The sequence below is a fragment of the Sitodiplosis mosellana genome, unplaced genomic scaffold, assembly GCF_009176505.1.
Source record: "Sitodiplosis mosellana isolate CC-2019 unplaced genomic scaffold, AAFC_SMos_1.0 Smas_scaffold_6181, whole genome shotgun sequence".
In the NCBI taxonomy this organism is placed as follows: domain Eukaryota; kingdom Metazoa; phylum Arthropoda; class Insecta; order Diptera; family Cecidomyiidae; genus Sitodiplosis; species Sitodiplosis mosellana.
This window is the reverse complement of record NW_022601422.1, coordinates 2,790,253-2,804,409: the sequence shown is the minus strand read 5'-3', so window position 1 is coordinate 2,804,409 and position 14,157 is coordinate 2,790,253. Positions and strand designations below refer to the sequence as shown.

The 14,157-nt window shown below is 36.8% G+C and overlaps 2 protein-coding genes across 9 annotated transcripts in view; both read left to right on the top strand.

The window, feature by feature from the left end:
* The first annotated feature begins 3,162 nt into the window (after positions 1-3,162).
* Positions 3,163-5,307, top strand: LOC129576311 (uncharacterized). 2 transcript variants are annotated; one of them, XM_055461204.1, is made up of 6 exons: positions 3,163-3,569; positions 3,660-3,811; positions 3,928-4,177; positions 4,434-4,556; positions 4,640-4,848; positions 4,970-5,307. In XM_055461204.1, exons 1-6 carry the CDS (start codon positions 3,439-3,441, stop codon positions 5,194-5,196), a joined length of 1,092 nt encoding a protein of 363 aa, XP_055317179.1. In that variant the 5' UTR covers positions 3,163-3,438; the 3' UTR covers positions 5,197-5,307. The 2 variants fall into 2 exon arrangements, with proteins under 2 accessions (XP_055317179.1, XP_055317178.1); XM_055461203.1 differs by having other exon boundaries at positions 3,183-3,569; positions 3,922-4,177.
* A 1,574-nt stretch (positions 5,308-6,881) lies between these two features.
* LOC129576309 (hybrid signal transduction histidine kinase A) overlaps positions 6,882-14,157 on the top strand; it is a 46,125-nt gene continuing 38,849 nt past the window's right edge. The window contains exons 1-2 of one of the 7 annotated variants that reach the window (XM_055461193.1): positions 6,882-7,667; positions 8,849-9,460. Coding sequence is in view for 2 of the 7 variants with exons in the window: in XM_055461199.1 (XP_055317174.1) it covers positions 7,311-7,481 (171 nt within the window). In the remaining 5 variants the exon portion in view is untranslated. The remainder of the gene's footprint in view (positions 7,668-8,848; positions 9,461-14,157) is intronic. The other 6 variants (XM_055461197.1, XM_055461194.1, XM_055461196.1 and 3 more) reach the window with 6 other exon arrangements.

Here is a 14,157-nt window from a genome sequence, read left to right as displayed (position 1 = left end):
AAACACTCAATTTTAATATTCACATTTCTTTGTCTTTGTTTTTCTTTGCTCTCTCTCTCTCTCTCTCTCGCTCTCTCTCTCTCTCTCTCTCTCTCAGTTTTTCACGTGGTCGCGATGATTTTTCGATGCAATCAAATTCTTGTTTCTCTTCTTTGTTTTTGTTTTCTATGGGCCACATGAACCTGATTGAGTGCATTTTACATTTTTCTAATGAAATGAATGGAAAAAATATTTCGGTAAAAAACCGGAGTTTTTCCAGTTTTAAGCCGTTTTTCTTTTTTCGGTTAATTTACAAATTGGAATGTAATATTTTGTGATTTGATAGTATTGATAATTATCTCTGGCTGGTGGATCCATTGTGATTGCAACGAGTTTGTTTGCAGCATTTTGAGCCAATGTATTTTTTTTAAAAGGTATACAATTAAGATATTTGTTTGTTTGACACCCACTTTCAATATACAGTTGGCTAAAATATAATATTTGTGTGCTATTGAAAATGTAATTAAACTGATTGCGTTATTTTCAAATTTGTTTGTCGTCAAACCAATTTTTTGTGTGTGTCGATATAAATAATTTGTTATTATATAAGAATGAAATAACAGTGATCAAGGAAGACCTTGATGTGATACGAAAAAAAAACTTATTTATTATCAAAATTCTAATAGAAAATATATCGTCTAATTGAATGTGAATCTAAAATTAAACGCAGCACTTAAAAATAGTTGGAAATTTTGTGGGAAAAAAAATTCCATTTGAACGTCATTTGTCGAAAATATCGTTAGTCATTGTTTGTATTTCTTCAGTTGAATGCCGATAGAAGGTGTTTGCAGACGACAGAGAATTTGGACGTCAAAGAAATGACAACAGCGAAAAATCATTCGAGCCGAAAGAACATTTCTCGTTCACAGTTGTTCTATGGTTCAAATGTATGGGACATTTAATAATAAGTATACGTTTGAAAGGTACCCATCGAGATACAATGTAGGCAGAGTACATAAATCGTCAAACGAAAGTATTGTTTATTCGTATGATGACGTAGATGAATAAAAACTGATATTATTTGCTCCCGGATCTCTGTAAAAGTTCCATGCGTTGCTTCTTCGTGTTCGTTGCATTTCGGTCTGAGTGTGAAAATATCTTTATTTTCCATATGGCAAAAATTCAATTCTTTCTTCTAGGAAGTTGCCGAAAAAAAAAAAATTACTTTTGCACTCACGTTAAACTATGATTTAGTCAAATCACGGCGGCGTCGATCGTAATGCATTTTGATGAGTCGAATGACGACAGATCGAACAAACCAACCAACCAACGAACGAACAAACGATCGAACGAAAAACAAACGACATGATGCAAATAAGACGGAAGCGCAAAGAAATGCGCATGTGAACAGTCGAAGCAGTCGACCGATCAATCGATGAATGTACATTTATGTATGACTCTGAAATTTATATTTGCTGTTTAAATAAATAAAAAAGCGAATATTATGAAATCGACACCAAAATATTGTTGATCTTCCAATATTTGAAGATTTTATATATTTTGTTATTTCATCTGAATTTTTTTTTTCTTTTGTGGTGTTGACAATTATCATGGACACAAATACGGCACCAGCGAAGACAGACAAGAAAAAAGACAACGAAGAAATGCATTTTACCGTTATTTTTTTCTGTATCTAGATAGATTTAAGTGGGTCACATACGGCAGAGTGCCCAGAAAAGTAAAATGTATAAAAGGGAAGGAGACAGTGAGAGGGAGAGAAAGACACTGATAGTGAAAGCGAGATAGTGAGATAAAGAGCGAGCTAGAGAAAAAAGAAACAGAATCTTCCAAGTGGGAAAATGCTACCAAGTATCACGCATGCAGCCGAAGGAGACAGAAATACAAATAAAACGAAATAATATTTATTATGCACTTTCCATTGCATAGCTAAAATACAGGTTTTTTTTTTCTTTCTTTCTGATTACGATGATGATGCCGATGATGAAACGTTACACATATATATATATATATATATAATGATTGCATAAAAATGACCAAAGAATTTCTCAACTGGTTGTTGTTGTTATTTTAACAACGAAACAAAGAACAAATTGCTGTTCCATCGGATCGCCACTACATGTTGACGGTTGAAATTGGTTTGATAATCAAACTTTGATTGAAGTGAGTGAGAGAATTTTGCATTTTTTGAATGAAAACAAAAACACTTCTAGCACAAAAAGATACATGAAAAAGGTTTTCTTCAGTGATATTCCTGCGCTCAAAAGATTTCTAAATCGTTCAAGTCTTTGGTTTTATCGCATTCTATTTTGCCTATCTTTGGGCGATTTCTCAAGCCACACTTGGACTTTATAAAAAGTATAGCCACAAGCTTACCAAGACACACAATTTGAATATCTACTTCGCGGTGCTATACACAATAGTAAGCTCAAAAAAAATCTCAAAAGAAATGGGAAGTAAATAGAAATGACCCGGGCACAATTTCGCATCTTTCGAAAAATGAATCGATTTCTGTAAATGACCGTTTAAATTGCCTACTTGGTGATTCAAGAACAATCGATCAAGAATAAGTGTTGAAGTTTTACGATGTGAGATTCGCATGGGCTCGAGCCATTAATAGACCATTAAAAATAATTTGTACAAGTGCATTTCAATGTGACATGCATCCGATAGACTATCTATTCATAGAAGTAAACAATCATGTCATACTTATTTCGTGTCGATTTCAACCAATTCCAATCTAGGGTGGTCACACATTCATTTGATGTTTGGAAGAATCTATTGATTTTTTGTATTCTTCTTTGTTCGTGAAATGAATATGCTTGAATACTTGAATGGGTAAATAGGGTCGTAGTACAAGTGAAAAACTATCAATAGCAGACAGCGTTATCGTCGATCGTTCTAATCATGCTGACTGTGAACAAAAGCCTTGACAAAAAATCTTTATTATCAGCTTGGTATTTTTATCTAATTTTTTTACACCAATTGATATAATCAGTCTGATTAGATTAGGTTGCAAATGAAGACTTTTCACCACACGAATGCGTCCGATTTAACCTCGTTCTGAATCGTTCATTTCAATTTTCGAAGCACTCTAATCTTCGTGCAAAATGTCAATTTTATTTGATAGGTTCGATGTGAAACGGGCCCGTAATGGGTATTAGCAATATTTGAAGACGAAAAAAAAGCTTATCAGTTAGAATACGTCTATGACAAGATGATGTGTTTATCGCAAGATTTGAAACAATAAAAAATAAACAAAAATCAGCTTGGCCACCAATTCGACGTAATTTCATTCAAATGCGATTAAATTTTGTTTGTGACATTTGTTTTTATATAATCCGTTCAGTGAGTGCGGACAGATTTAGTTGCGTCTGAGATTCATAGCACGACACATATTGAGTGATAATTTCCAGTGAAAAGGAAAACAAAAAGTGGAAAATGGCTCTTGTGTGTGTATCGGATTATGAGAAAAAAGCGGCCGAAATACTGCCAAAAAGTCCATGGGATTACTATCGTAGCGGATCGGGTGATCAAATCACGCTCAAACTTAATGAAAGCGCATTCAATCGGTGAATTTATGGATTTCATTCTTTTGAATGGAAATGATAAGTATGTATGCTATGTTGATTTGGGTTTAATTTTCGGTTTTAATTTCAAAGGCTTCGCATTCGTCCGCGCGTTTTGATCGATGTGTCACGTCGTGATACAAGATGCAATGTGCTTGGATTCGATCTTGATTGTCCCGTTGCCATTGCTCCAACGGCGATGCAGAAAATGGCACATGCAGAAGGGGAATTGGCAACGGCTAAAGGTAACAACCCATCTTAAAAGATTCAATTCAATTCAGTCCTACTTCAATTTAAATTGAAAATTCTCTAAAATTTGAAATTGTTTCATAATTTAACCCAATCTCCCTCGAAGCCGCAGGAACAATCAACACAATCTACACAATGAGCACCCTGTCCACCAGTTCAATCGAAGAAGTAGGCGAAGCAGCACCGGACACAAATAAATTTTATCAATTATACATTTACAAAGATCGTGAACTGACGAAAAATCTGGTGAGACGCGCTGAAAAAGCTGGTTTCAAAGCCTTAGTATTGACGGTAGATGCTCCCGTGTTCGGGCCACGACGATGTGATATTAGAAATAAATTTGAACTTCCACAGCATTTACGGTTAGTATATTGTGATTCTCTGCGCGCGGTTACGGTCATAATACCATATAATTATCACGTTGGATGGTTTTTCTTTCTTCAAACATTAACATTTTCTTCAAGCCTAATTAAATGTTCATTTTTATTGTTTTATTTTCAATCACGATAACTGTATACTATGTTTATTGAAATCGAATGATGCTAATTTCATTTCTGATTCATGTTTAAATTTGATTGTGATAAAAATGCATTAATCCATGTTGTGAGTTGTGTGTAGATTGGCCAATTTCACGGATGAAAAATTGATTGTACAAAGTGCAGGTGGATCAGGTATCAATGAATATGTGGCGAGTCAATTTGATCCAACACTTAATTGGAATGATGTCGAATGGCTTGTACGGTAAGTGTTGCTGAAAGTGTTCAAAATTAATGAGTCGATTTGTCGAACATAATGAACGGTACTTGTTTTCGACACTTCGACAGATTTACCAAGTTGCCGGTCATTTTGAAGGGGATCATAACACACGAAGATGCAAGACTGGCACTTCAGACTGGCTGCAAAGGAATCATTGTGTCGAATCATGGGGCACGTCAATTGGACACTGTTCCAGCCACCATTGAAGCACTTCCGGAAATTGTCAAAGCGATCGGATCGCAAATGACTGTGATGGTTGATGGTGGCATTCGTACGGGTAAATCTTGAGTGTATTTTTGTTTTGTTTTTACATTGAAAATTGAGTTGATTTTGTTTTGCATGGAGTAATTTATTCTGAAGTTACACTTAGTTTATTTTCTCTCCTGATTTTTCAAAAGGAACGGATATTTTTAAAGCGCTGGCGTTGGGAGCAAAGGCTGTTTTCGTGGGTCGTCCCGTTCTGTATGGTTTAGCTGTGGATGGTCAGAATGGTGTCGAAAGTGTACTGAAAATTCTTCAAAATGAACTGGATTCAGCGATGGCCTTGGCCGGCGTCAATAAAATAACCGAAATTAACGACAAGTTCATTGCTCACGAATCCACTTTTTGTCTATCTAAACTCTAATCTGCAAAATGTTTTCGTTCTACCAAATCTGTGTCATTTATTGTTATTCCGATGCATTAATGCATTAATTCAAAATAAAAAATAAAGTGCAAACTATCCGAGAATAGTGTCGTTAAAGTGGTTTTGATTTTGAAAACTGAATCATATAGAAAGATCCTAACTGAAACTGATCAATATGCGATGCTTGCGGTAGAAAAGTCGTGTATGTTGTTCCAGAAACGAAACTCCGTGAAGCTATTCAATGCATTTTGCACGAAGAGATTTAACGCAGAAATAAAAAAAAAAAAACCTCACAGACATATACAGCACACAGAAAAACGCTCAATTCTCCGATTTAATAATTAAACGCATGGATCGCACAGCTGTACAATTCGTAACGCTCCATATAATCTACGGACATATGCGCGCACTTGCATCGATGAAACGAACGTGCTAATATATAGAGAGAGAAAAAAATTGCAAAATAAAGCAAATTAAATTCGCGAAAACCGTTTATTCATCGCTTATTGCATTGTGATTTTTCTTTAAAATAACGAATAGATCGCATGTTTCACGCTTCAACTTCATAAAGACGCTGGCGAAAATATTTGACAGACGCACATAGAAATTGTTTATTGCTGCTGTTGTTGTTGCCACGAATCGAATTGAATCGTGTGGTGGATCATTCATTTGGAATGGATGAGCAATCGAAAACATAAAGTAGCTGCAGCAACAGTAGCATCAAGCACAAAAACCCACCAGCAATCGACCGTTGTAATTTTTTCCTTCTCCAACTCTCTTTCTCTTCCTCTCAGACGGCAGCCGACTACAGAAATGAGAGCAAAAAAAAAAGATCAAATCGAAACAAAAACAGTCCCTAAACCAACGAGTACATTGCGGGCGAAAGATATTATCCAGTGGGCAGGGAACATCGAAACGCATGCAGAGTAAATGATTTGGACGAAAAATGCTTGTGTTGAGCTTTGCACGGGCGTGTGCACCAGCCAATCGATCGTGCTTATCGGCAAGAGCGCCGATTCATGCAAATTCCATTCATTCATTTCAATTTTTATCGCCAAGCCCGAAAACAGACATTGAAAAAAACGAAAAATTGCGAGCAACATGGTGTGCTTGACTGTGTGATAACGCATACAATGTTAAAGTGCCACCAAACGATAAAAGAGCAATCAATTCACAGAAGTACACATGCAAATGCACACACAAAACAATGCACAATATGCTTGAGACACATAGAGTGAGAAAAAAACGGCCACGAAACGGGCCGCGAAAATGCACTCCGACAACGAACGATATGCGAATACATTTTTGCACTCTCTCGCTGGCTCACATCGGTGCGCTCGCAGTCGTTGGACGTTTTACTTTTCTTCGGTGTCTCTCTCCTCGATCCGTCTATCCGTTAGGTTTGCTTTCGCCAGAAACGGACAGACATACACAAACACAGATGCACACTGGCAAGGAATGCACTGCGGTCCTCGATCGAAGCATGTAATTGACTCAATGTGTGCAATCAATACACAACGGTTGCCGCGCCACTGACAGCAACGATACCACACATCCGAACGACGAATATCGAATATGAAAATTCATTGTTGAATATTTGATGTATTGCTTTCCTTTTTTCAACTTTGTACATGTGTATCGTCGGATCCGGACTCCAAAAAAAAAAAAAACTACTCAACTACACATCGACAGCAATAACAATAACAGCATCGTATGCACGGAGCATTGTATGTAGAACATACATACTCAAAGACGCACACTCGTGCACACATCGACATATCTCACTCCGTCGGTGCGCCGAGCTTTGCCTGGGTACGTACTGAATGCCGAAAACAGCAAAACATAACAAAACAAAAATGTGAACGAACAAACGAATGAGCGTGCGAGCGAGACCATGAACAGCGAAGAGAAAAAATGAAACAAAAAACGAAATAACAACACAAAACAGATTAAGTCGTTTCGTTGAGCGTAGCGTAAATCATCAAATTCAGATTGAAATTAACTCTGGTTGGAGTTGCTACGTCTCATCGATATCGCTCTCCAGCACATATTAGCCACAAAACCATCACATCTTAAAGTGAAGTCGTGTTGCTCCGCATTCATCGCGTTGGTGCATGTTCGAACACATCACAAATCAAAACGATCGGCACGCTTCTGTTTCCACAGAATACCCATTTTCGGTGCTGTCGAATCGGTTTTCGTTTGCGCGGAGCTCTGAAGTTCTACTTCGCGTCGTATACACGTATTTATTTGTCAGTGGATTTTATTATTATTGTTGTCAAATGGTTAGTGAGTGTGTGCCAATAGATTGTGTTGTGTATTAGTCGATGTTTAGTGTCCTCGCGTTATTCATCTCATTTATTGCTGTTGTCATTTTATTTCGTTGTTTTGTTTTGTTTATCGCATAATAATTGTTTGGTGAAACCGTGTCAAGAAGCGTGTAAAATTCAAATTGAAGAAGACAATTTTCGGTTAGTGTGTTTTGAGAGTCATACATTTATCTTTACACATTTCCAGGAATCGACTCTGTGTGTGAATCACTCAGAATCAATTACTCAATAGTCTTTCGATAGAGAATTCTTTGGAAAAAATCTGTGACAAATTCTGAATCACCTTTTCTTCTCTCGCTTTGCATTTGATGCATTTCAATTGTCGTTTAAAAGTGTATAGTTTGTCATTTAAAAAAAAGTCGCTGTTTGTTGTGTTTGTGTGTGCCTCCGGAAATCGAGTAAACAAGTATCTAGACAAGTGTCGAGACAAATACATTTTAATCTGTACATTATAATCATATGCATTAGTATCGCGTTTAGACTTTTAAATGTAATTGATCGGAATTTTTTGATCGAGAAATCACATTCGGTGAAACATGTTTCGGAATTGACGTTTCAGATATTTATCACACGATCAATCCAATGTCGGCTGTGACTTTGGATCGACAGATCGACACTCAAATCTTTTATTTCTCTATTTGAGAAGATGGGAAAAAGACATTTGTTTCCGTTGCTGATATCAAACACACAAACATACGCACACACACACACACAATTGGACGTTGAATAAAACAAGCAAAGAAGACGCTTGATTGTTATGGAAATGATTCCGTTTGTTGTTTTATTTTAAATTGTTTCGCGTACGTTTCCTTTGTCGTTAACCTTTTCGATAACGAAATTAGTTTATTGCATAATGAACAAGTGGCAAGAAACTGTAAAGAATTTAAATGAAGGATCGCAACAAATGCGAAAAAAGAATCAAAGATAAATACGTGTTCGGGCTAAGAAACAACGAGAAGAGATTTATAAATAAAACATTTATTACAACAGGCTCGTTTGTTTGTTGTCATTGATATCAACAAACTTTGACATAAAACCCACTTGACTGATATGACATAAAGAGAGAGAGAGAAAAGTGTGCACACAACAACTGGGTACATGCCAATTGCATTGTCGAAAGAGTCCGGAGAGTGACACAAATCAATGTTATGTTATCACTTTAGCATATCCGTTTGTTCGAAAGCCCTAAATCCGTATACATTGAGATTCCGATTTGAAAAAAAAAATAATAATTCATACGTAGAATTCTTTATCTAGAAAAGCATTGAAGTGGAATGTGCGCAATAATTACAATATTCCGTTTTTTTTTTATCATTGCACAGATATTCTCCGAGTATAAAATTCCACGCTGTCGAACACAAAGAATAACCGAAAAAAAAAACACAGCAACAGAACACATACGTAGTACGTACAACCAGCAGCATTATCGCATGCGAAATTGTTGTGAAGAATCGATGCAAAACATTTGACTTGATATAGACAGGGCACGTAAAAAGAGATTGCATTGTTTATTAATTGCAAGCAACAGAAGAAGTTTAAAATACACTTACAAAAGGATAGCAGAAACAAAGCAGGAAAAGAACACACGCACAAAATAAAGAAGCAAGAGCATAAAAAAAGGGACAGTTATCAATTTGCAAAGTGAGTGATGTGAGTGTATTTATATTTTTGTTTTGATAACGAACGATACCAAAGTTGAATCACTTGTGTGTGTGTTTGTGTATGTGCATTTTGAGTGTGACCGTGTGTTGCCTGCAGCAATTTGAGAGAGAAAAAAAAAACGACGAAGCAGAAAAGAAACAGCATTCCAAAGCAAACTCAGAGCGAGCAGATAAAACACATATATATCATTTGTGCTTGGTGTGTTAAGTTGCATTTCCGATCTTTTTAATTGGTTATTAAAACGTTTCTACCCAAAAAAAAAACTTATATCGGTAAGTAAACAAAGCAAAAAAAAAAACAAACCTGCAAAAATGCAATTTTGTACAAAAAAGGAGAAAGCATTTTTCTTCTTCTTCTTCAGAAAATACAGTATTAAGAAAGAAAAACACAAAATTAATGGTGAGATGCGTGTTGGATTATTGCACGCAATAAACTTCAGGTCAAATGAACCGAAAGTCAAAATATCCGAAAATATGCTTTTACGACTTTATTCAATTTCCACGCATATAAAGTGTTTTTCGATACGCCAGCCAACAAAATGAAGATCGATGGCATGTCTTGTTTGTTTGTCTGGAGCCTTTCGATTGATGTTCTGCGCTCGATCGTCGTCGCCAACATCACCACCAGCATCATCGTTGGTCTCAACCGCTGAGTCGACTGGTTTCGTTTTGATCGAATATAATTAAACAATAAAAAAAGAGAGCCGATAATGTGTGGTGAAAAAGTGTCTAGTTTCTGTGTGGTTTTTATCTTTCTCTCTTTCACCAGTTTGTTGTTGTCTATCTGTTGAGGACGATGCCACGGTTATTTAAGGTACAGGAAGACAACAAATAATGCAGCACATAATTGAATTTTATGCGCACGAAGCAATAGGCGAAAAAAGAAAACAACAACAACAACAACAACAACACACACACACACACACACACACACATACACTCACCTAAAGAACAAAAGAAGAAAGAACATTATTTCGAAGACCGACACACACCACATCCGAGCTGAGTACCGAACAGAAACCTGTTTTATTTATACAAGCAATGTGTGTTCTTTACGTTCTCTTCTTGTTGTCTTCATTGCTTTATACTCCATCTGCAGCAGGGCAAGGCAAAAGCAATGAGAGATACAAAGAGTGAAATATTTACAATCTGTTCTGGTCGGCCAATTCGTTCATATTGTACACCGTCATCGCGTCCGTTCATATTACGTGTTACTTGTTGAACTACGTTTGAAATTTATGTATCCGATAAGCAGCTTCGGGAGAGAGAAAAAAAAAACAAGCAGAATGCCAACAACAACAACAACAACAACAGCAATAATAACAATGAAATCCGATTTGAACGAAGTGAATGAGAATAATGTAAACGATATATTCTTGATCTCTCTCTCTCTCTCTCTCTCTCTCTCTCTCTCTCGATCGCTACAAAGAATGGATTGTAACAAAAAGGGTGTTGTAAGTACATCTCGTACACGACCTTTGCGCGCATAACGTACATATACACAATTTGGTGATGGAAAAAAAGCTCAAGGTTCATTGCTTGTACGCCTCGCGCTCGCTGTGTTTAGCATTTTCTTTGTTTGGCTCTAACGATAGACATTCTTTGAGCCCATGAACTCAGACTCGGGCTTTTTTTTTTCACGTCAAACCAACAAAGATGAAGATGATGAAGAAAAAGCCACTGTCTCTCTGAACTTTCTTGTTCACGACACTCGACAATTTCAAGCGATCCGGAATAGAAAAAAAAAAAAACGTTGTACAGATTCGGTGTTCGTATCACTGTTTTGTTAATTTGTATTCACATTTGGATGTTTATCATGATGCCTTTTTTCGTTTTCGTTTGTGTTGTTATTTTCTTCGACGAAATTGCGCATCACCTTCCGTCTTTCCAAAAAAAAAAAAAAAATACGCGAGAGATTACGATTCAGTCGGTGTGGATTGCTCTTCGTTGTCTCTATTGTCTACCAAGCGACGGAATAAAAGGTAGCAATTTCACAGCCTAAAGCGTCAAGATTCTGTAATAAACAAGACGAAAAATGAATTATTTAATTCTATTCAGTTGTTTGCAATGCTTTTTTATGCTTCACTATTGCGTTAGCTCTTTCTCTCGCTGTGTCGGCGTTTCACCTTTCACTTAATTCGCTTGATTCATTCGAACTAATTTAGCGATCGATCTCCGACTTACTCCAACTCTTCGTTGCCACCACCGTGAGCGGCTGAGTGAGTGTGTGTGTGCTCCGCTGATGATGAGCTAAGATAATATTGTTCATCAACGCAGCAACAGCATTAAAATACATTTTCGTAATTTTAATTCCAATTCCATTTATTTACAACTAATTATGCTGTGCACCTAGGCCTCCTTTTTGGCATTTCCACAAAACCGCATGCTCATTGTCATTTCCATTCACACCATCGCCACGAATCAACACTTTGTATCGCCACATAGATGCTGAAAAGCGACGACTGATGACGACAACAACATGCTACTTCAGCCACTGTTTTGAAATTCTAATTTCATCTGTTGCATTTTTTTTCTTCTTTCGTTTTGGAGAATAATAATGGAAAAAAATCCGATTTATTCGGACGATTTGTTAAATTATGCAAAGACATTTCTACCCATTGTTTTCAATGTGCCGACTAGTTGGTTTTTTTCCCTGGAATTGGTCCTGATTTGGAAACAGCGAGAAAAAAAAATCGGATTTAAATGCTAAATTTGGAAAGAGTGTGCATTTTTTTACGTATTATAACGGGGTTTTTCCCACCGAGAATTAGAGCTTGGACCTTAAAACTTAATGATTATTAATATTCAGTGGCAAGAAATCAATTATGGAAATATGAATGAATTATCAAATCCATTTCAGTTCACAAATTCTATGTTTTCGACACACATGTGTGTATAAACGTAACCACTTGGTTTCGTTAATATGCAAATCGATGACAAAAACACAGCAAATCTCGTACGATTTTAACCGAAATTCTCGTTCGAAACGATGTGAAAAGGTAATTAGATTGACTAATGGAATTATTCTAGAAATGAAAAAAAAAAAACTGCGACTCGAACAACGAAACATCGCCGTTCGAAAATATTCAAAGAAGATAATCAATAGTCTCGCGCTCGCAACATTATCGTTAACGAAAAAATGAGAATGGTAGTAATCGCATTAGCGCAATGAATATTTTTGCAAATGCGCAAAAGGTGATTATAATGTGTGTTCGGAATCAGATTTCCGCACCTGAGAAATCAGATGTTTCTTTTTCTCTAAATTTATTACGTAGAAGCACTGTCAACGTCGTCGTCGTCGTCGTCGTCGTCGTTTCCTTCTCTGCATCTCTTTCTCTTTCCTTGCCTCCCTCTCATCGCTACTGAATGGCTGAACTCGATGTGCTGTGAAACCGACCGAACAAAGTGCTTTGACATTGTGTGTTATTATTAAGAGTGTCGATGAGACTTGGAAGATAACACACCAATTTTCGCAAGCAATTAACAGAAACACTTGTTTGCTGAACTACGTACTGGGCGGATAAATGACGGGGAATAGTCAAATGGGAAAAGAATTCTGGGCGCATTGATCGATTCAATGCCACATTCTGATCACAGCTCTCTGTTCGAAGTAAATAAAAAACAAACAAACAAACAGAAACTGATACAAAATCAAATCGTGAAATTGATGGGTGTCTATGAACGAAAAAAGTGTGCACACGATTCATTAGCAAAGCGAGTTAATCATTTTATGGATGGCATATATGTGTGAAAATTACACGAAAATATTTATTCGATCACAGAACGAACGAAACAAAAAAAAAAAAAACCAGAAAACAAGCGAGAAACAATGCTCGATACCGTACGTACTCCGTACATATGTATCGAATTAACAGCACGTCGAACAATAGATTAGGCAATACGACGTGAAACGACCAAAACTGGTCAAAGTACGCTCCTGAATAAAATAGAGAGAATGAAAAAAACCACACATTTATGGAGATATTCTGCTCTCTCTCTCTATCTCGCTCGCCACGCATTCATTTTGTTTCTGAATTGTACCTTAAGTTCTGCTGAACAATTACAAATGGCTACATGCACACGGGCTCATTGTTCTTTTCTATCGTCTAAATATGGTGACGAAACACAGAGAAGAATGAAAAACGCACTCTCTTTCGAACGCTATAGCCAAGGCAAGGCAAGGCAAGGCAAGGTAAGGCAAGGCAAACCGATAGCTAAAATACCATGTGATGCGTGCTTGTAGACGTTTTGGTTTTTTTTTTTGATTCCATGAATGAAAAAAAAACAAAACAATATGTACGTATATTTTTTTTTCTCGTACACAAATCCCAAGTATTCAAGCGCGATGAATAAATGTGATTTGCGTGTGCACAGAATGCGCATTCAGACAAAATATCAACACACACTATACAAAACACTAGGCACATAACAAGTAATAAATTCTAAATTTTTATCTTGATATAGCCTGAGATAGCATTTAATGGCAACAAGGAGGAGAAGAGAAAAAGAAAAACTACTAGTTACTTAATGTTCCCATTGCCACAATTTAGTTTTGCACGGCATGCGTATATTAATATTTCCCGGTTGTGCTTATTGTTGTTGTTGTTGTTGGGCTTTCTTTGCCATCGCAAAATTGCCAGTGACAAATATTTTGTGTTTTTTTTTGTTTGTTCGTTCGTTTGTTCGACGTGATTGCAAAGAAACTGCGCGGAAATGAAGACGTCGATGCGGACGCAATTATTTGCTCGATTGATCAATAATTTCTTTCTCTCAATCGATCGCTCGCTCTCTCCGCGCCTCTACTCCAGGTCAGCTGAAACAAAATTGTGCAGTAATTTGTGCACGCTCCTACAAGAGCATACATTTGAATTACTGTTTCGTGGAAAATGGGTCAAACGCGCAACAAATGTCACAAATGCGCACAATTGAAAATTTGGTTTAGTGCGTTTTTGCAGTATCGTCAACATCGG